Source organism: Ornithorhynchus anatinus, chromosome 6 (genome assembly GCF_004115215.2).
Source record: "Ornithorhynchus anatinus isolate Pmale09 chromosome 6, mOrnAna1.pri.v4, whole genome shotgun sequence".
Lineage (NCBI taxonomy): Eukaryota > Metazoa > Chordata > Mammalia > Monotremata > Ornithorhynchidae > Ornithorhynchus > Ornithorhynchus anatinus.
This window is the reverse complement of record NC_041733.1, coordinates 19,214,651-19,236,154: the sequence shown is the minus strand read 5'-3', so window position 1 is coordinate 19,236,154 and position 21,504 is coordinate 19,214,651. Positions and strand designations below refer to the sequence as shown.

The following is a 21,504-nucleotide window of genomic DNA, read 5'->3' as shown; positions in this document are numbered from 1 at the left end:
GCCCGCCAGAGAAACTTCCCACAAAGGAGGAAAAGCCCACCTTCTAGCCCTCCACAGACACATCCCCAGACGTCTGGATAGCCTCCTGCCCCGGGAGGAAGGGAGACTGGAAAACCAGGGCTTTGTTTTGCCCAGTTTGAAACCTGGAGGATATTCCCCTCGAGGCAACTCAGGGGCTGGTAAATGTCCGGTCTTTTTTGGGGACAGGAAGCAGGCAAACAGACCAGAGGGAGAAGTCCCTTTCCTTTCCTCAGGCAGCAGTTGGAGTGACACTGAGAGGAGAGTTGTTAGGGCTGCGGCCTGGGGGAGGGGAGAATATAGACTGCAGCAATCCCCCACTTCCCCACCCCCTACACAGAGTCAGCCACTTCTGTGGCCCTGATCGGCAGGGCTGTAAGTCGCCCTAGGTCGGTCAGACTAAGCCTAATTGTATGAGCCCCGGGCAGAATTCCACTACTCCATTCGTTCCCAGGAGAAAGTGCCTTGGGTTGGGAAAGACTGGAATGGCTCCCTTATTAAAAGCTGCCCCCCACCCCCGCGCCTACAGAGATGAGACCACGAGGCCTTTGCTCCCATGAGCCTATACTGTGGAGCGAAAGGGAACAATGAAGGGAGGAGGCAGCAGAAATTTCCTCCAGACCCTGGGCCTGGTCCTCACAGGGGAGCTGGATTGGGCGTGCTGTGTATGTATGTATGTATGTAATCCCGATACTTCTGAAATGTGATGTTGGAGAAGGCTTTTGCAAATACCATGGACTGCCCAAAAAACAAACAAATGGATTTTGTAGCAAATTAAACCCAAACGGTCTTTGGAAGGCCAGATAACTCTATTTAGATTAGCATATTTTGGACACATAATCAGGAGGACTGATTCTCTGGAGAAGACACTAATGCTAGGAAAAGTCCAGGGAAAATGTGGCAGAGGCAGACCACAGCTAGATGGGATAGAGACCATAACAACGGTAACGGAAGAACCATTGGGAAGTTTGCAAATTATGGCAGAGGACAGGACGTCCTGGAGAAAGTATATCCATGGAGTCGCTATGAATCGGAAACGATTCAACGGCACTTGATAATCCTGATATATGAGCGGGTGCTGGACTAGGCACTGAGGAATATACAAAAACGTATACATTGAAAAGATTCCCTACCCCCAGTAGTATACAATGTGGTAAGGGAATAAACACAGAAAATAACATTTAAACCTGAGAACAGACTTTTTCCGTCCCCTCCCCCACGCCCAATCAAGAAACAGCCACGTCCCTCAGATTCCTTATATTTGCTGAGGTTCCCACTCTCTCTGCCTCCCGCCGCTGTGGCCGGAGGCGAGCAGGGCCCCGGGGGCCGACGGTGAGGGTGGGCAGGTTCCCTGAGGGCTGGCGCCGAGCCCAGGAGTGCTCTCTTCCCCCGCCTCTGGTACCAACAAGGGCCGTAAATTTTTCCCCCCCTCAGCCACTCAATACTGAGCCAGGAAGGAGCGGAAGCCCGTGTCGTTCTCGATTGCCCCTCCAGCCGGAGCGGCCCTAAGCAAAGGTTTCTGACGCCAAAGCTCTAGGTTTATTTCTCCCAAGACTGGAGCGGGGAGCTGTGGGACGCTAAAATGGTGACTCAGCCTGGCAGCCCGTGCGCTGACACAGTAACGGTCACTCTCTCACGGGATCGATCGTGGCGGCTGAGGTTGGACGGTCACCAGCCCCATAGCCTCTCGGGTTCCCCGTGGGGACGGGCAAGCTTGGGGGAGCTGGGTCGGGGAAAGGGGACGCATTGGCCTCCCAGACGTGACCTGGGGTCCGTCATCACCCGAGAGCTGTGGGAACGGATTGAGCGCAACGGCTGGTTCTGAAACCGGGCCTGCTTCCTCTGAAATCCGGCCTGCTCTCCTGGGTCCCAGCTAACCGTGTGTCCGCAGGGCCCAGGGAGGGCTGGGATCATTCAAATGCACCCCAGAGCCGGATCGATCAATCGGTGGTATTTATTGAGAGTTCCCTATGTGCAGAGCGCTGTACTAAGTCCGTGGGACAGTACAAGACAGAAGGGTCGAATCGCAGATAAGGTTCCTAAGTCAAAGCGTGTCACAGGATGGCTGAGAACTTCACTTTGAGAGGAGGGGAAAGCTGGGGGCTATGGACTTTAGACTCAGTTTTGAAGTCCAGATTGTGGGGGCCGGGACTCCGGTCACATAATAGGAAGAGATGGGGACTCGATAGAGCTGATCTGAGGCACAGCGGCCAGGAGAGCACTGGGTGAGAACTCTGGGAGGTGAGCGTGAGAGACGTGACACCAGGTGGTATAGCCGGGAAAGCAGCATGGCCTAGCGGCAAAAGCACGGGTTTAGGAGTCAGAGGACATGGGTTCTAATCCCAGCTCTGCCACTTGTCTGCTGTGTGACCTTGGGCAAGTCACCTAACTTTTCTGTGCTCAGTTACATTATCTGTAGAAGGGGGATTAAGACTGTAAGCCCCTTGTAGGACAGGGATTGGGTCTAACTTGATAACCTTGTATCTACCCAGTGCTTAGAAGTATTCTTGGCACATAATAAGCACTTAACAAATACCATAATTATTATTATTATCCAGGAGTGGGTAGGTAGACTGCCCGGCCACTTTGGGGGATGATGTGGTTTGGCTTTTTTTTTTCTCCTCCCCCTCCGCCCCTAGCAGTTTCCCCCAGTATGATTGACCATCTGCCCTCTTGCATCATGTCCCCAGGGGAACCTGTTTGACTTCCTGCGGCTCACCGGTTGGCGAGGGTCCAAGGTATTCTACTTCGGAGACCACCTGTACAGCGACCTGGCGGTGAGTCCCACCCCGGCACCCCATGGCAGGGCAGGTGGGGTGGGATGTGGTGGACCGCCCCTTTTGAGGCCTGAGATTGGACTTCTTTCAGACTGGAGATGGGGAAGTTTGGTTTTCTCTGCCAAATCCTCCCTAAGGGACCCGGCACCCCTAGGCCAAATTCTCATGTCTGTTCCAGAGAGGGTAGGAAGGAAGGCTTTTGTAAAGCTGCAAGGCTCCAAAGCAGTGTGGTGTAGTGGAAAGAGCCCGGGCCTGGTAGTCTGGAGACCTGGGTTCTGATCCCACCTCTGCCACTGGCCTACTACGGGTGACCTTATACAAGTCACTTCACTCTCTGAGCCTCAGTGTCCACATCTGTGAACTAGAGAGTCAGAACCTGTTTCCACTCCTACTTATAGGAACCCTTCCCAGCGTAGGGGGAGTATGCCACCCATTATTATTATTATTATTAATAATAATAATGGTAATAATTGTGAGAAGTAGCTTGGCATAGTGGATAGAGCACAGGCCTGGGGGCAGGAGGTCATGGGTTCTAATCCTGTCTCCACCACATGTCTGCTATGTCATCTTGGGCAAGTCAGTTCACTTCTCTGTGCCTTGGTTAACTCATCTGTAAAATGGGGGTTGAGACTTTGAGCCCCGCATGGGACAGGGACTGTGTCCAACCTGATTTGATTGTATCCACCCCAGCGCTTAGTATGGTGCTTGGCATATAATGACCATTTTTTATATTTTTTAAATTATGATGATGATGATTACGACTTGGGAGTGGCAGGGAAAGGGATAACAGCTTTGCTTTCAGATTCCTAACCTCCATGTCTCTGACTGCTGCTTCCCCCAAGGACCTGATGTTACGCCATGGCTGGCGCACGGGAGCCATTGTGCCCGAACTGGAGATGGAGACCAAGATCGTCAACACGGAGCAGTTCTCCCAGTCACTGACCTGGCTTCAGGCCCTCACCGGTCTCCTGGAACGCATGCAGGTCTTCCTCTTCCTTCTCTTCCTTCCCTCCAACCACCACCACCACCAGGGGCACAGTGTTTGTGACCACAGGCTCCATTTGGAACCCACAGTGGCACCCACTGTCTCAGAAGGGCAGCAGTCATCGAAGGGGACCCCAGCAGGAGTCCCCCGCAATCAGAGCGCTCCACGTCTAGCCAGAGACCTGGGGGAGGGGAACTGGGCTTGTGAGCTGAGCCCAACAGCCTGAGCCCAGCTCTGAGAGCAGGAAATCCAGGATTCTCATCTCAAATGGCTTTGTATCACCAGTGCCTCCATTTCTCCCACAATGTAGAAAAGCTATATTTTTCTCCATTCCTTCAAGAGCTGGGATGTTTCCTGGGGCAGGGAAAACCCTGGGAGCAAACCTGGGATCCTGCCTTTAACGGAAAGCATTTTCCTTTGGTTTCTCCCCAGATGTTCCGAGATTCCGAATCCCAGCAGGTGCTCCAGGACTGGATGAAGGAAAGACAGGAGATGAGGTGCTGCCGGGCTCGGGGGACAGTGTGAACTAGCTTGGGCAGTGGGGAAACAGTAACTAGCTCGGGGGCCTCCCTGCCTGCCAGAAGGGAGTGGGACATGCCTCCTGGGCTGGATCAGGGTTGGTTTGGCTTCTCCTTCCTTTCCCGGCGCTCTGCCTGCCAAGTCAGTTACCCTACCCCACCCCTAACTCTAATTAGGATTGTGAGCTGAGACCAACAGTCTGAGCCCAGCACTGAAAATTCCAGGATTCTCATTCTTTGCATCACCAGTGCCTCAGTTCCCCCCACAGTGTAAAAGAGCTAAAGTTGCCTCGGTTCCCTGAAAGGCTGGGATGGCGGCTCAGGACCGGCCTCTTCCGGGGCTGAGGCAGCTGCCCCCGGGGTGGGGAGGGCTGGCTTCCGATTCTAGCTCCAGCGCTCCACCCGGCCGCCAGCCCCTCCTTCTTTGAGCTCGACTTCCCCATCTGTTAAGTGCGGGTAACCAGCCCTGCCCCTCTGGGAGCTCTCCAGGAGGAGTGGAAAGTGAGAGGTTGGACTAAACGGCTCTCTCAGTCTGTCAGGATGGAGGCCTTCAGTTATCACAGGAGGAATGTCAGACGTGAGGATTCATTTAGACCATTCTCTAAGTTGCTGAAATGCTAATAGGAAATCATAGGGCAACCTTAGAAAATATTTTTGGGGTTCTCTTCCATCCCCCGCCAACCTATCAATCAGTGGCATTTATTGAGTGCTTACTATGTGCAGAACACTGTGCTAAACACTTGGGGAGAGTACAGTAAAACAGAATTAGCAGACACGTTCTCTGCCTGTAACGAGCTTACTATCTAGAAGAAACCGATTAGACTGTAAGCCCGTCAAAGGGCAGGGGCTGTCTCTATCTGTTACCGATTTGTACATTCCAAGTGCTTAGTACAGTGCTCTGCACATAGTAAGCGCTCAATAAATACTATTGAATGAATGAATGAACCCTACCAAATAATAATGTTGAGCGCTTATTTTGTGTCAAGCAGTGTTCTAATCACTGGGGTAGACACAAACTAATCAGATTGGACACAGTACTTGTCCTACGTGGGATTTAGAGTCTTAGTCCCCATTTTTCAAGTGAGGTAACTGAGGTACAGAGAAGTGATTTGCCCAAGGTCACATAGCAGACAAGTGGCAGAGCTGGAATTAAAACCCAGGCCCTTCTGACTTCCAGGCCCAATCTCCTTCCACTAGGCCGTTCTGCTTTTGTCCTTTCTATAATTGGTCAACTTTTAAGCCAAGCTGTCCCATGGAACCACTGACAGGGTGGTGGAGGAGGTAAGGACACTGGTGCAGGCTCTGGGGTCCACCCTCCTCCCCTCCCACCCTGCCCCGTATATTATCACATCCCAGTTGCCTGGAAGAGGGCTCGCGCACCCCATAAGGTCCTGTTTTCAGTTGCCTGGCATGAACAGGACAGTCAGGGAGATGGACAAGATGACCTCGGGAATTACCCGCTGCCCGTAAGTGCGTTAGGGTTAGTCAGAGTGTCGCCTGGCCAGCCGAGCCGGCCTTGGGGAGGGCTCAAATCCACTGAGCTTAGTGACTAGGAGACCAGGGCCTCACATGCTCCTGTCCCCTCCCTTCTTCTCCCCTCCCCAGGGCTGTTACCAAGAACCTGTTCAACCCCCAGTTTGGCAGCATCTTCCGGACCTGCCACAATCCCACCTACTTCTCCCGCCGTCTCTGCCGCTTTTCGGACCTGTACATGGCCTCCATCAGCTGCCTCCTCAACTACGACCTGCGCTACACCTTCTTCCCTCGGCGTACACCGCTGCAGCACGAGGCCCCGCTCTGGATGGACCAGCTGTGCACGGGCTGCATGAAGACCCCCTTCCTGGAGGAGATGGCCCACATCCGCTAGTCCTGGGGCCATCGACGCCCCCGGGGGGAAGAGGCGGGGAGATGGGTCGGCGAGGCCCAGGACCCGCCCGGCCGAGGACCACGGGACCGTGCTCTCGGACAGTATTTTCCAGGCCCGGCCCTTGGGTTTGCAAAAGTTGAGGCAGCCGGGTGGCCAGAGTGGGCCGGCTGGTTGGGTCCCCAGTTGGGGGAGATGGTTTATTTTTGGCAGAGAGAGGGGGATGAATGCCTCAGTCGGCGCTTCGTCCGTGGCCTTGGGATCGGCTGCTCCGGGGGTGTCGCGGAGCCTAGTCGCCTTCTCCCAAGGAGGCTGGAGTCGGCATTTGTCTGATATGGTGCCAGTGGGGCACACACACACACACACACACCCAGGATGCTCCCGGGCCGGGGGTCCGGCTGGGGTCAGAGCCCTCAGCCCCTGCGGTGGTGACCGTTCTCTCACGGGCCAGGCAGCAGGGCAGCTGAGCTGGTCCACGTCTTTCTGGAAGGGCAGACAGGTTGGAGATGAGTCTGCTGGGTAGTTAAGCTAGTGGTAGTTTTAGGATGTAGCAGAGGGTATAGTGGTGCATGTAGGGAGAAATGGGATCAGGGTGGGGGTGGGTGGGGGGTGGGTTGAGGGGGAAGAAATGGGGTAAGATGTGTCTGCAAGTGAGCTGAGGGAGCTGATCTCTTCATCTGCTTGTTCTAGCCCCCAGGCCCCCCAGGGAGGGGGTTTCAGAAAATCATGTCTCTGAGGCAGCGCCAGGAATAAAACGGGACTGCCAGAGAGGAAGCCCGTGGTTTAGGACTGAGACCATTGAAGTGACTATTTGACTCGCTTTGCGACCGGGGCCAGGCCTGGGAGCTTCCGCCCCTGGAACATAGTAGTGGCATTTGTCAAGCGCTTAGTCTGGGTCAAACGATGTGCCAAATGCCGGGGTGGGTACAAGATGATGGGGTCCAACACAGCCCTCCATCCTTGGACCTGGTTTTCTCCACCAAGTTTCTCTTTCCCACTGCCCAGTGAGGCGAAAGCTGCATCTGGGTTGACCTTCAAGGCAGGCCATGGAGCTCTACTGTTGAGGGAAGTGCAGGAAGGGGGTCGATGGAGGGCAGACCTTCCCGGTCTCCCCCTGCCACAAGGGAGCGTTGGGGTTGAAGGGGGAGACTAGATCTGCGTCCCCAAGGGTGATGGGGTGACGATGGCAGCCTCTGAGGGGAGGGAGCACTAACACCATCCGTGCGTCCCTTCCGGGCAGACACCACCACAAATTATTCCCTGTCAGGGGAGGGAGGAGGGATAGCGCCTAGAAGCAGTGCCCCACCCGGTGCCAGCATCCCTCCTCTTTCTCTGTGATCAAGAGGAGGCTTAGCTTTGGTTTTATGAGTTGTGTGAGCCAACTCTCCTGTTCCTTCCCAGAGCAGCGCTTAGCCACAACCTCTGGGCTCAGTGCCCAGATGGCAGGGCAGTGGGCTAATTCTGGTACCGATAACATGCACGCCTTTGTGTGCAGTGCCTAGGTGGCAGGCCAGGAGACTTTTTTTCCTTGCCGAGGTGGTCCTGAAGCAGAAGTGTCAGACAGGCCGAAAGGCAAACCAACCCTTGCTCGGCCCTCCTGGCCTGGGGCGGTTGTCCCACCTAATGCCAACTCAGCCGGCTTCTAGAGCCTCTAAGCCAGCTTGGCATCTGTCCCCTTCTCGTTGTGGCTAAAAATCCAGGGCAGGGGGCAGGAGCTAGTGCTGTCCCTCCCATGGAGGAGGTGGCCTCTGACAGAAGCAAGTGGCCAGGGATCACAGAGTTTGGATTGGGAGAGCAAATCTGTCCTCGTTTCCTGTGCCCCCACCTCCCCTTTTAGTTCCATGAAGTGTCCTCTCTCTGCCCTCCTCATTCTTCTACTTTTCACCAGAAGTGTTTGTGGGCCCTGGGGTTTTCAGTCTTTGGCCACCTCAGAGAGACAAGCATTGAGCCCATCCAAGTGTCCTGGACACCTGCCTTGGGGGAGAGGAAGGGATGGACCAGGCTGGACAATAATAAAAGCTACACCTCCGTGACTCGCCTTGTGCCTTGCCAACCGGAGTGAGTCTGGGCTGCATCCACATTTGGGGGTGGGAGGCCAAGGAAGAGATGATGGAAGAGACAGATGAATTGTACGGAAAGGTGGGGGAGCTGTGTCAGAAAAATCAGTGGTGTTGCCAGGAGGGGAATGGTACCCAGTGTCGAAGGCTGGGCCGGGGGGCCGATAAAGAAGAGAATAGAGTAAAGTAATAGATTTGGTGAGGAGTAAGAGGAGGAGGTCACTGGTGACCTTGGAGAGAGGAGTCTGGAGCAAAGGGGTTAAAAGACCTCTTTTGTAAGGGATCCAGAAGGTTCTAGGTGTGAGTGCACGAGTGTATGTGTGCATGTACGCACGTCCCCATGCTTTAAGCTTGTGCAGGAACTTTTAGGTTCCAAGATTGCCAGAGGCTTCTAGGTTTCAGGGAGGGTTCCTGCTCTCGGAATACCACACCCCTTGAGGCTCCCTCCTTGCTCTGCCGCAGACTTGCCTCGCCAACCCAATGTGTCAGCCTGGAACTGGCTAATCTTTGAGTGGGGGGGGGGGCCAGGCCTCACTCCCCATCCACCCATCCTGGCACTCCAGCCCAGCAGTGGAAACCGGCTGTTTCCAGATGGGGTGCCAAATTGGGTATATCATGTACATGGACAGCTGGGCTGCGTGGGTTGAGGTGCAGGTGTGGACACAGGTGTCCCAGGGTCATATGAAATTAAATCTTTTGGAACCCAAGACAGGTCTGAATTTCTTGGTTCCCTAATGCCGAGAGACCATTCTGGGATATAGTCGTCTTTCCTGTCTGATGCTAGCTCACCATCCCACTTGGCAGGGCAGGTGGAGTGATTTTTGGCCCTTTGGACTAAGGCCCCCTCGAAATTCCACCACCCTTTTAAGAGCCTCCACTCGGCATTCATTCAATCACTCAATCATATTTATTAAGCACTTACTGTGTGCAGAGCACTGAACTAAGCGTTTGGAAAGTGCAATTCGGCAACACAGACAATCCGTAACCAACAACGGACCCACAGCCTAGAAGGGCGAGAGAGACAACAAAACAGTAGACAGGCATCAACACCATCAAAATAGATAAATAGCTGGCACAAGCGAGACCTCACCCCTGCCCAACACAGACATCGGGCAGCTCATGGCAGACACCACCACCACACACAGATGAAGACAACCCACACCTGCCTTTTGCCCACTCAGCCACCGTCAAAGGGCAGGCCCTCAGCCTAGGGAGGGGGCACAAATTGGGACCTCCAAGAGAGACCCTACCCCACCCTATTTTAGATTGTGAGCCGCTGAGGGCCAGGACCTGTGTTTAACATCCATATAGTCTCCCTCTGTGCTCTAGGAGAGCATGCCACAACCAGTGAATGCTTAATAAATACTATTATTACTTCCAACTACTCCTATTTCCTACTCCTACTTCCTACTACTCCTACTCCACAGGGAAGCAGTGTGGCTCAATGGAAAGAGCCCGGGCTTGGGAGTCGGAGGTCATGGGTTCTAATCCCGGCTCCGCCGCTTGTCAGCTGTGTGACTTTGGGCAAGTCACTTCTCTGTGCCTCAGTTCTCTCATCTGTAAAATGGAGATTAAGACTGAGCCCCTTGTGGGACAACCGGATTACCTTGTAGCCCCACAGTGCTTGGCACATAGTAAGCGCTTTATGCCATCATCATTATTATTATTATTATTATTATTTGAATCTGAGGAGACCTCCAGGCCAGGCTGGGGGCTGAACTCTCCCACTGGGTGGCCAAGGGAGCCGGTGCCCCAACTCCTGTGCTGAAGGTTGGGCCCGGGGGTCACGTGGGCAAGGCGACGAGGCGGGAAGGGCCGGGGCTGCGAGCGCCCCCTTCTGGGCGCGAGTGCACCTACCGGCCGACCCGCCCTCATTGCCTCGAAAAAAGGGCAACTGTTGCCCCCTGCTGGCCAGAGGAGGTGCTGCCCCTGCGTCCATTCGGCAGCCGGCCAGACCCAAGTCGTGGAAGGGAGAAAGGGAGGCAAGCGGAGGAAATAATAATAATAATAATGGTATTTGTTAAGCGCTTACTATGTGCCAAGCACTGTTCTAAGCGCTGGGGTTGATACAAGGTAATCAGGTCGCCCCACGTGGGGCTCACAGTCTCATCCCCATTTTACAGATGGAGGAACTGAAGCCCAAAGAAGTTAATAATAAGGTTGGTATTTAAGCGCTTACTATGTGCAGAGCACTGTTCTGAGCGCTGGGGTAGATACAGGGTCATCAGGTTGTCCCTCGTGAGGCTCAAAGTCTTCATCCCCATTTTACAGATGAGGTAACTAAGGCACAGAGAAGTTAAGTGACTTGCCCACAGTCACACAGCTGACAAGTGGCAGAGGTGGGATTCAAATCCATGATCTCTGACTTCTAAGCCTGGGCTCTTTCCACTGAGCCACATTGCTTCCCAAATAATAATGTGGTATTTAAGTGCTTACTATGTGCAGAGCACTGTTCTAAGTGCTGGGGTTGATACAAGGTAATCAGGTTGCCCCACCTGGGGGTCACAGTCTTCATCCCCATTTTACAGAAGGGGGGAAGTGAGGCCCAGAGAAGTGAAGTGACTTGCCCAAAGTCACGCAGCTGATAAGTGGCAGATCTGGAATTCGAACCCATGACCTCTGACTCCCAAGCCCGTGCTGTTTCGACTGGGCCACGCTGAGAGCATGGGCCTGGCCTCTAATCCTGTCTCTGGTCCCTTTTTTATGGTATGTGTTAAGCGCTTACTACGTGTCAAACACTGTACTAGGCGCTGGAGTAGATAAGTTAATTAGGTTGGAAGTTATCCCTGCACCACCTGGGGCTCGTAATCTCAATGCCGTGTGACCTCGGGCGAATCACTTCTCAGTGCCTCAATTACCTCTTCTGTAAAATGGGGATTAAGACTGTGAGCCCCATGTGCGAAGTTGGGTCTAAACTGCTTAACTTGTATCTACCCCAGCACTTAATTATGCCTAGCACATATTATTATTACTATTATTATTATTATTATGGTATTTGTTAAGTGCTTACTACGTGCTAGGCATTGCACTAAGCGATGGAGTGGATACAAGAAAATCAGGTTTGGACACAGTCCCTGTCCCACATAGGGCTCACAGCCTCAATCCCCATTTTACAGATGAGGGAACTGAGGCACAGAGAAGTGAAGTGACTTGCCCAAGGTCACAGAGCGGACAAGTGACAGAGCCGGGATCAGAATCCATGACTTTCTGATTCCCAGGCCCGTGCTCTATCCACTACACCATGCTGCTTCTTAAGCACTTAACAAATACTATTTAAAAAAAAAGAGTGAGCAGGAAGAAGGCCTGTACTGGTCTCTCTAACCCTTCCCTTGCTTTGTCCTCTGCCAAGTGGGCAGTATCGAGGATGTGGGTGGAAATGCAGGCAGGCAGGGACGGGAAGGCTGGCCGGGCTCCCTCCCAACAGGTCCTGGGTAAGGCCCCAAAGGGCAGGATGTCAGAATCTACCTGGGGCCCGGCCCCGGCTGGCAGGGATCATTCCAGATGTTGTTTAGGGAGGTTGGCCCTCCCACCCCGAGGCAGGGTGGCCCCCGGCAGCCAGGACGGCCCATCTCCCGGTTTTATACTGAATAGTCCTCTGTTGGGTTCCGATAAGATGCCAGATGTTTTTAAGTCCAGTTTATTTTTGGATCTACAGGAAAAAAGATTCCTCAGCCTCTCTCGCTTATGCATAAATAGTATTCCCTAACCCTCAGCCAAGCTCTTCTTTCCTCAGTCTCCTCTGCTGCAGGTTAAGCCCGCTTTCTCCTCAAGAACAGCAGTTTCTCAGTTGTTCCCTGATTCATTTTAACCACCTAGTACAGTGCTTTGCTCATGTTGGACAGGCTGATCTCCCTGGTCCCCTGATGAGGCAGCTGAGGAGGGTGGGGGGCGTTTAGTGGTATTTAAGTGCTTACTATGTGTCAAGCATTATTCTAAGCCCTGGGGTGGTTACTGTTAAATCAGACACAGTACCGGTCCCACATAGTGTTTACAGTCTAAGTAGGAAGGAGAACAGGTATTTAATCCTCATTTTACAGTTGAGGAAATTGAATCAGAGAGAAGTTTAAGTACCTTGCCCCAGGTCACACAACAAGCAATTGGCAGAACCAGAATTAGAACCCAGGTCTTCTGACTCCCAGGCCCATGCTCTTTCCACTAGGTCACACTGTGTCTCCTTCTTCTGGGGGCTCCCTCCCTACTCTCTCCTCTCCCATCCAGGCGCATGGCAAAGAGGAATGGGCTTCTGGTTTCACCTTCCCTCTGTCTCCCTCTCTTTCCCAGCTTAGCCTGCCCAACGTACTTAGCTCCACTGGGATGGTCTCCAGGGACTCAGCCACCCCCGCAACTCCAGGCCCCGGGCGCCCCGGTGGTGCCGCCTGGGGCTGAACCTGGCTGTTGAGGGCAAACCCAAACCAGACCTCAGCCCGGCTCTGAAGCGGCAACGGGGGTACATCCTAGCGCAGTGCCCCTCCCTTGCCCCCTTCGCCTGCTGAATCTCCCAGTGGGGGAGCAGGACCAAGGCAGGGTGGTGAGGTCGAGGGTCGGCTGACGCCCGCTCTTCCTTCATCTCCAGCTGCTGGGACGGTGGATGACAGTGCCCCCGTCTCGCCCTCCCTGGATGCCTCTGGGGCTTGGCCTCCCAGCCTCAGCTGCCCTGCTCAGACACCTCCGGGTCCATCAGGCCCTGCATAGGGAGCTGCTGCTGATCCACCGGCAGTAAGTCTCCCTATCCCCCCCGACCCCGGTCCCACCCCCAGCCCTTGGGCTCCTAGACCCTGCTGAATGGGGCCAGTAACCCAACCCCACTGCTTGTCCTTCAGCCCTGGCACAGGCAGCCAACAGGGTCACATTTCAGGCCCTCCCATTCCAGGGAAAGCCTTATCCTTCTCAGCTGCCCCTGCCACCTCACTCTAGGTCAAAGGGGCTGGGGGTGGGTGGGTGTTTATGTGTGCTGGTGCTATGTTAACTATGATTCCCAAGGGGCTCCCACTGCCCATAGCTCTCTCCCTAACCCCAGCCTTCTCTCTCCCTCTCGCTCTCCCACCTCCTCGGTCTGCCCCGCCTCTTCCTCCTCCCGGCAGAGGCCTGAGTCTCCGCCCCAAACCCAAGCCGCTGCAGGTCCTGGAAAAGGGGCAGGTCAGGCCTGCGGCGGCCACCCTGGGAAGCCGGAGGACACTTCATTGCAGGAGGAGCTGTGCAGGACAGCCGAGGTAAACCACAGGTCAGCAGGAAAGGGGAGGGGAGGGGACAGGAGGGGCAGCATGTTCAGACCAGAGTCCAGCCTCACCCATCTCTCCTCCAAGGCTCTGTGGGAGGGGGGCAGTGGGGCAGTCCCCAGCCCACCCCCATCTTTCCCCAGAAGCAGCCAGAAGGGGTCCCGAATGGACAGGAATAGCCAATTTGGGTCTGGGACAACCTCCACCAGTCCCTCTGGGACCCCCAGCCCCGTAGCATGTGAGGCCCGGGCTTTGGAGTCCAAAAGAAAGATCACCCGCCCTGGCCCACAGTCACCCACTACCCCCTTCTCTCCTGGGAAGCCCCTCTAAAGGCTCGGGATCAGATGGACAAATTCCAGAGCTGGGAATTGAGACATCTGGGCCCCAGACACTCCAAACCCCACTTCCTTTCCTTTCGTTCCCAGCTCTCCATTGCAAGGGTGGAAGAGGCAGCAGCACCATGGAGTTAAAAATAAACAGACATTTTATTGAGGGGTGAGAGAATACAAGTTTGGGGTCCTTCCCTTCCCATTCCCCCCAAATCCATTAAAACTGGCCTCCCTTAGCCCATCACCTCCCTTGGGGCAGAGGCAGAGTACCCCCCACCACCACAACCACCACCACTGGAAACACACACACTCTGCCCCTGCCTGCTCTCCTTGGGTCAGCACTTGAGGCACAAAAAACAGTGCCTGGGGAACCTACACATTGTCCTCCTCCCTGCCCCAGCTAGGGGAAGCACCAAGGTCGAGAATGCCCAGAAATACCCAGGAGCACAAGACTCTCCACCCTCCTCCAAGACCACTCAGGAGAGGCTAGTGGAGGGGCGGAACTGATCAGCCCCATCACTGTTCCCTCTCCAAGATGGCCCCGGGGGAGTGAACAAAGAATGGTGGAGCACTAAAGTGCCCCTGCCCTGCTGGAACCACAGCTGGGCCTGCCAACTTTCCACCTGAAGGGTGGGCAGGGTGGGACCGGGCTCCCGAGGGCCAGTGAGGGGGTGGAAGGGAGGGGGCCCCGATGCCGCCTAGCATGGAGTGGCTAGGGCTCACAACTCTGAGGCCAGAAAACCCAAAACCCAGAGCTCTGGGCTGACACCCCCAGACGAAAGCCAAGCATCATGGCACAATGTAGTGTTGACCCCTTTCCTGAGGAGCTAAGGCAGTAGCCTACCCCGAGGGGCAGTGGCAGTGGAGTGACCACCTCCCTACCCAACGTAGGTTGGAGGGCCGAGGGAGAGGGAAGAGATGGGGAGGGCAGCTGTCCCGTACCTGACTCCCTCCCCCAGAATAGAAAAGAAGGAACCAACTAACCCAACCCCTGAACTGGCCGCAAACAGTTGGAAGGCAGCAAAGCAAGATGGCACTTGGTGTAGGTCCTACAAAAACAAACAGGCCTCTGTGGCCCGAAGAAAATCTTCCCTCCCTAGCCCCGCTCCCCGGCCTTTAAGGCAGGACGTGGGCCCTCTTCCCACCCTCCGGCCCTCTCAGGGCTGCCCCCGCCCCCCCATCGGGAGAACGGGTGGGAGGATGGTGGGGAGGGCTCAGTGCTGGACCCGGAAAGGGTTGTCATCCTCGGCCTGCACAAAGTAATACATGAAAGCCAGGAACGCGGCGAAGACGAGGAAGAGGAGGAGCTGCAGCCAGAGGGGCACGAAGCGCCGGCCTCCGAGCTCGCCCTCGGTCCCGCCCTGTCTCTCCGGCCGGATGGCCCTGCGGGCCTCCACGTGCAGCGAGGACGGGGCTCCCGCCAAGGATGAGGAGGCGGAGGAGGAGGATGAGGAGGCCGAGTAGGCGGAGTAGGCCGAGGGGCCCAGTGGGCTGGAGGAGGAGAAGGCGGCCGCAGCGGCGCCCGGGGGCCGGTAGTGGGAGACGCTCTGGTAGGCGTTGCTCCGGGGATAGTATGACCGGTCCCTGGGCCCGGGAGGAGAGAGAAGCTTCGGTCAGATGCGCCCTATCCCCCGCGACTAGCGCCCGGGGCCCACTGGCATCCTTGGGCTGGTGGGAAACCCCCAGAGGGAAACTGGCAGGACACTGGGATGGGATATGCCCCTCTAGGCCCGATGCCGGCTAAGGGCGGGGGGCTGCTTCGCCTACATCCCACATCTTACCCAAGGGACTCTGGGGGGTCGGGGGACAGTAAAGGGGTATGAGTGCAAACCACTCACCTGTCCTTGTTCTCCTCCCGGGTTGGAGAGAAGAGGATATCATCTCTCACCTGAAACAGAGAGGGACACAAGGCCCGTGGCCTGCTGTCGGCTGTGCAGAGAGGAACGGCGCTTTGTTGGACTGGGCCGATACAATCTGGGGCTGCGACAAAAGGCTGGCACCGTGCTGGAGTGGTGAGAAGGCAGGGTGACTGATAACGTGCCCTCTGCCTGCCACGCCTCTGGAGAAGCCAGAGGCAGGCATAGGTCCAGCACCTGAAGCCGGGCAAGGAAGCCGGGCTCCCAAAGAGAGCTCTCTCTCAGCAAGCCGGAAGGCAGGGCCCAGGCCTGTCTCCCACACGCTGTGTACCCGGGCTATTTCTGGGCCGGGGGCTTCCTGCCAACAGCAGCACACCATCTGGGAAGGGCCCACAGCTGCTACAGCCATTCGAGAATTGGCTGACGGAGGGGGGCCTTTCCCCATTCCCGCCTGCCAGGCCAACTGCTGCTCAGGAAATGGTGGAGGGGTCTCCCGAGCCGGGCAGCCAGACGGTACTGCTGAGAACTCAGCATCTCCCAACCTCCCCTGACCCCGTTCCCAACAATGGGAGAGTCCAGACAGGGTCCCTTCTGCCCCAAGGGCTAAACCAAAGGGTCCACCATCGTAGGGGATGGAGAGGGGAAGGATGGCAGGGGGTCAGAGAGGTTGACAATCCCGAGGGCTGGTCAGGACCCAGCTAAGAATTGGGGGCCTGAGAGGGGTGGGACACCCAGGTGGGCAGCGCCTACCCGCTGGCGGACCGTGGGCTCTTCCTCCGGCTCGCTGTAGCTCCTGGCCGTGGCAGTCTCGCTGAAGGTCCTGGCCACCAGCGGCTCTCCGTAGCTCCTGGACGACGACAATGCCACCTCTGGCTCCCCGTAGGTCTTGGTGGTGGAGTAACTCTCCTCATAGTAATCGTCATAGTCTAACGAGGGCCAGGGCGACGAGGAGGGGGGAAATGAGAGGGAGAGAGGGCGCTCAGCTCAGCAGCTGGGGCCTTCTGGGTCCCAGAAAGCAGGTGGCAGAAGGCACAGCTTGGGTCCCGAGTGGCCGCTACCACTAAGGGCTCAACCACAGCCAGATCAGCAGGTGAGGCCAGCTGCCCATCACAGCAAATTGGACTGAGCCCCTCCGACTGGGTTTCCAGCGACTGGGTTTCCAGCGACTCAAATCTGGCTCTTTCCCATCCCCTCCCCCAGGGCCCGGCCATCCCCAGCGCCAGCCTAAGCTGTGCCTTGGCATGAAAAAATTGGTGTGTCACTTGATGCTGCTGGAGACCGCACCCGCCACCCACCGCAGGGCTGCCCCTCACCATTGTCCCGGTAGGCCGGGCGCTCTTCTCTCCGGGGGAAGTCATAGGATCCGGAGTCCAGATCTAGAAAAGGCAGAGCAGAGGGGCTGGGGGCTGAATCTGCAGGGAGAACAGGAGGGCCCCAATGCTGCCCGGGCTCCCGGTGGGACTCCAAGCAAGCAGAAGCCGGGATAAGCACCGGGCCTGGCCACACCCCGGAGGATTATGGGTAGAGGAATCCCTGGGTGGTGGGGAAAAATGGGCGTTGTCTGCCTCGCCCCACGGGAGCTGGGGCAACCTGGTCCCAGAGAACTCTCACCCGGGCCCAGAGACCACGGGGTGGGGGTGCCTGGGGACCTGGCAGCTCTGGAACAAAGGGAGAGTCCTCTTGGGGGATGGTAGATCCCTCTCCTCAAAGGCTAGGCCACTCTGCCCTACCACAGTGCCCCACAGCTAGCCGACAGGAGTGTGGGCACCATGGGCATGCATAACTAGGAGAGCCGGGAAGGGAGTCCCTCGGGAGAGGCGCCAGGGGGGGCAGAAAGCCAGGGGCCATCCCTCCTCCCCTTCCCGCTCCCCCAGAGCTGGATTTACCATCGTCCTCGAAGGCGGCTCGGTGCCGGCTGCCCTCCTCTCTCTGGGGTAGGCTGTAGGTCTTCCTGGAGTCAGGGTCTGGGAGCGGAAAGGCCGGGAAACACAGGACACCCCCCTCCCCGCAAACCCAATCAGGACCACGAGGAAGGAAATCTATGCTGAGGGAGTTCCCTAGGTGAGGTGCCTCTTTGCTTCCGGAGGCCTGTCTCTGAGGGATTCAGGGAGGTCCCTCTGCAGGAAAAAGCTTGGGCTTTTATTTGGTTCGCCCTTGCCCGAAGCCCCAGCCCACCCAGTTCACCTGAGTATCTGTAAGAGTATGAGGAGGAGGAGGTTTTCTGCGGGGAAAGCTTGGTCCTCTGGGTCTCATACTCGTAAATCTTCTTTTCATACAGCTTCCGAGTTGACCCTGAATAATAATAATAATGATAATGGTTAGACGCTTAATGTATGCAAAGCCCTTTACCAAGGGCTGGGGCAGGTACAAGATAATCAGGTTGGACACGGTCCCATATGGCCCATATAGTCTGGGGGGCAAGGAGGGAAGGTGTAAGCCCCATTTTAAAGATGAGGAAATTGAAACACAGAGAAGAGAAATGACTTGATGATGATGATGATGATGGCATTTGTTCAGCGCTTACTATCTGTCAAGCACTGTTCTAACAGCTGGGGTAGATATAAGCTAATCAGGTTGGGCATAGTCCCTGTCCCACTCGGGGCTCACAGTCTTAATCCCATTTTCCAGATGAGGTAACTTGAGGCACAGAGAAGTGGAGTGACCTTGAGGCACAGTGAAGTGGAACGACTTGCCCAAGGTCACACAGCAGATGTGGCAGACCCAGAATTAGAACCTGGGTCCTCTGGCTCCCAGGTCCGTGGTCTTGCCACTTGCTCAGGCAGGAATAAATGGCCAGGGAAAAAGGTGAGCTGAGCAAAAAGATTCTTGTCCCAAACATAAGGGTTACTAGGGCTAGGCTGCGGGCACCCACCTTCCACCCCCTCTGGACGCTGGTGAGCGTCAGCAAAGTCTGCAGAAGATGTCCAGCCAACACCACTTTAGGCTCAAGAGCCCAGAGGGCAACCGGTATCTGTATCTGGGGTCATCTTTATGGCATCTATTAAGTAAGCCCTACTAGGTGCTGAGCGTTGTGCTACACTTTGGAGTTGACGCCCTAAAAACTGGGTTCTAATCTACCACTACTTGCTGTGTAACCTCAGGCAAGTCACTTGAACTCTCCGAACCTCAGTCTCCTCTTCTGTAAAATGACGTTAAGAAACCTGTTCCCTTATCTCTTAGATTCTGAGCCCTGTATGTTTGACCTGATTATTTTGTATCCACCCCAGCACTTAACACAGTGCTTTGACTGATAGGGTGCATTTAAAAAATACCCTCGGGAAAAAAAAATTTGATAGCAATCGATTATAATTCATTTAACTCCTCTGTGCCTCCATTTCCTCACCTGCAAAATGTAGATTCAATACCTCTTCACCCTTCTCCTTAGCCCAGAAGCCCCATAGGAGACAGGGACTGGATCTGACCTGACTGAACTGTATCTACCCCACTGCTTAGCACAGTGCTTGGCATGGAGGAAACGCTTAACGAATACCACAGTTATCAGGTAGACTAAGTTCCTTGTGAGCAGGGATCGCATCTACCCAGTTAGTTGTTCTGTACTGTCCCAAGCGCTTAGCACAGTACTCTGCACACGAGTGCTCAATAAATATTAATCACAAACTTGGATTTTTGGACGTTTACACAAAAAAAGCGACTACAACAATGAGTTACAGAGAAGTCTGCCCAATCAGCAGCATAGTGTAGTGAAAAGAGTCAAAGCCTAGGAAGTCACAGGACCTGGGTTCTAATCCAGATCCACCACGTGTCTGCTGTATGACCCTGGATAAATCAGTTAACTTCTCTGTGACAGAGTTTCCTCATCTATAAAGTGGGGATTAAGGCTGTGCACCCTATGTGGGACAGAGACTATGTCCAGCCTGATTATTTTGTATCTACCCTGGCATGCACATAATAAGCAATTTAACTAATACTATTAATTTCTTAAAAAAAAAAAAAAAAGAGTCTAGGGTCTCTTCTGATCAGACCTGGGACATTTTAAGGAATTTAGAGAAAGTGTCCTAGCAGAAGATGAGCCTGGGCTCGGGAGTCAGAAGAACCTGAGTTCTAATTCTGGCTGCCACTTGTAATCCCAGCTCTGCCACTTGTCAACTGTGTGACTGCGGGCCAGAAAAATACGATAGCAATCGATTATAATTCATTTACCTTCTCTGTGCCTCAGATACCTCATCTGTAAAATGGGGATTAAGACTGTGAGCCTCAAGTGGGACAACCTGATTACCCTGTAAATCTACCCTAGCGTTTCGAACCGTGCTCTGCACATAGTAAGCGCTTATCAAATACCAACATGATTATTATTACTGTCTGCTGGGTGGCCTTAGGTAAATCAGTTCACTTCTCTGTGCCTCAGTCAGCTCATCTGTCAAATGGGGATGAAAACTGCCGGTCCCATGTGGGAGACGGATCGTGTCCAACCTCTCTTAGGTTCATCCCAGCACTCAGTACAGTGTCTAGCACGTTTGAAGCACTTAAGAAGGGCGTTAAAAGAAGGCTCCGGTCTGAAAGGGAAGGGGGGAGGTTGGGGGGCGGTCAGACAGTCGACTTTATTGGGCGCAGAGGGCTGTAGTAAGCGCTGGGGGGGGGGGGGGGCAGGGCAGGGGTGCTGTACGTACCGACGATGGGCCCGTGGGGGATGTTGTACTGCTTGAGCATGGAGATGAGCTCGGTGTCCGAGAGGCCCTTGTATTCGTCCATCCTGCCGGCGCTGCGGCTCCCGGGACACCGGGGGAGGGGGGACCTGGGGGGGCCCGGGTTCTGGTCACCTGGGGGGCGTCGCCCCCTCCCCTTTCTCGCCCGCTCTCGCTCCTTCCCTCCCACCCGGGGCGGAGAGGGGAGGCGGCCGGGCCGGGCCGGGCCGGGCCGAGGGGGCCCGGGGATCCCGCCCCGCCAGGCCCCCGGCTCCCGCTCCGCGGGGTGTGCGGGGTCCCGGGGCGGAGGCCGGGCGGGCCTCGGTACCTGCTGGATCCGGGCGGGGGCGGCGGCGGGGGGAGGCGGCGGCGCGAGGCGGGGGAGGCGGCGGCGGGAAGTGGAAGTGACACACCGAGGGGCGAGGACCGGCCGGCAGGGAGGGAGGGAGAGAGGGAAGGAGGGCCAGTGACGGGGGCGGGGAGGAGGAGGAGGAGGAGCAGGGGCAGGGCCGGCCAGGGAGGAGGGGAGCGGGGCCTCGATGGAGGAGAGGGGAGGGGCCGGGCAGGGAGGAGGGGCAGTGAAGAGGCGCTGTCAGGGGGCGGGGCTTCGAGGGAAGGGAGGGCGGGGCCGGGGCTTCGTCGGGAGCGACGAGGGCAGGTTGGGACGAGGCCGGGGCCCGGGCCGCCATGCGGAGCGGCGGGGCTGAGGCCGGCCCCGAGCCCCAAGCTTACATACGCTCTCACGCCTTCCCTCTGCGAAGGAGACCCGAAAGACAACGCTGTAATAATAATAATATGGGGTAATAATAATCATGATATTTGTTAATAATAATGTTGGTATTTCTTAAGCGGCATGGCTCAGTGGAAAGAGCATGGGCTTTGGAGTCAGGGCTCATGAGTTCGAATCCCAGCTCTGCCACTTGTCGGCTGTGTGACTGTGGGCAAGTCACTTAACTTCTCTGTGCCTCAGTTCCCTCATCTGTAAAACGGGGATTAAGACTGTGAGCCCCACGTGGGACAACCTGATTCCCCTATGTCTACCCCAGCGCTTAGAACAGTGCTCGGCACATAGTAAGCGCTTAACAAATACCAACATTATTATTATTATTAAGCGCTTACTATGTGCAGAGCACCGTTCCAAGCGCCGGGGTAATAATAACTAATATCAATCATGGTATTTGTTAAGCGCTTACTATGTGCAGAACGCTATTCCAAGCGCTTGGGTAATAACAATAAATAAA

The 21,504-nt window shown here is 55.6% G+C and overlaps 2 protein-coding genes across 2 annotated transcripts in view; one reads left to right on the top strand and one right to left on the bottom strand.

The window, feature by feature from the left end:
* Positions 1-6,753, top strand: part of LOC100077163 (5'-nucleotidase domain-containing protein 2-like) — a 37,725-nt gene extending 30,972 nt beyond the window's left edge. Inside the window, exons 11-14 of the mRNA XM_029067552.2 lie at positions 2,709-2,795; positions 3,638-3,778; positions 4,213-4,277; positions 5,904-6,753. Of these exons, the coding sequence (XP_028923385.1) occupies positions 2,709-2,795; positions 3,638-3,778; positions 4,213-4,277; positions 5,904-6,165 (555 nt within the window). The 3' untranslated portion in view covers positions 6,166-6,753. The remainder of the gene's footprint in view (positions 1-2,708; positions 2,796-3,637; positions 3,779-4,212; positions 4,278-5,903) is intronic.
* A 7,148-nt stretch (positions 6,754-13,901) lies between these two features.
* Positions 13,902-20,628, bottom strand: EMD (emerin). The gene is made up of 8 exons (XM_029068047.1): positions 20,592-20,628; positions 20,249-20,373; positions 17,805-17,912; positions 17,507-17,584; positions 16,934-16,996; positions 16,371-16,546; positions 15,603-15,652; positions 13,902-15,348 (listed from the first exon to the last, which is right to left on the bottom strand). Exons 2-8 carry the CDS (start codon positions 20,328-20,330, stop codon positions 14,979-14,981), a joined length of 927 nt encoding a protein of 308 aa, XP_028923880.1. The 5' UTR covers positions 20,331-20,373; positions 20,592-20,628; the 3' UTR covers positions 13,902-14,978.
* Between the last annotated feature and the right edge of the window lie 876 nt (positions 20,629-21,504).

Coding starts and splice junctions, on each gene's coding strand:
- EMD (XM_029068047.1), bottom strand. CDS start 20,330: ATGGACGAATACAAGGGCCTCTCGGACACCGAGCTCATCTCCATGCTC. Junction 17,585..17,804: donor ATACTCTTACAGATACTCAG/GTGAACTGGGTG, acceptor TTCCGCTCCCAG/ACCCTGACTCCAGGAAGACC. Junction 16,547..16,933: donor CCCGGCCTACCGGGACAATG/GTGAGGGGCAGC, acceptor GGCCCTCGTTAG/ACTATGACGATTACTATGAG.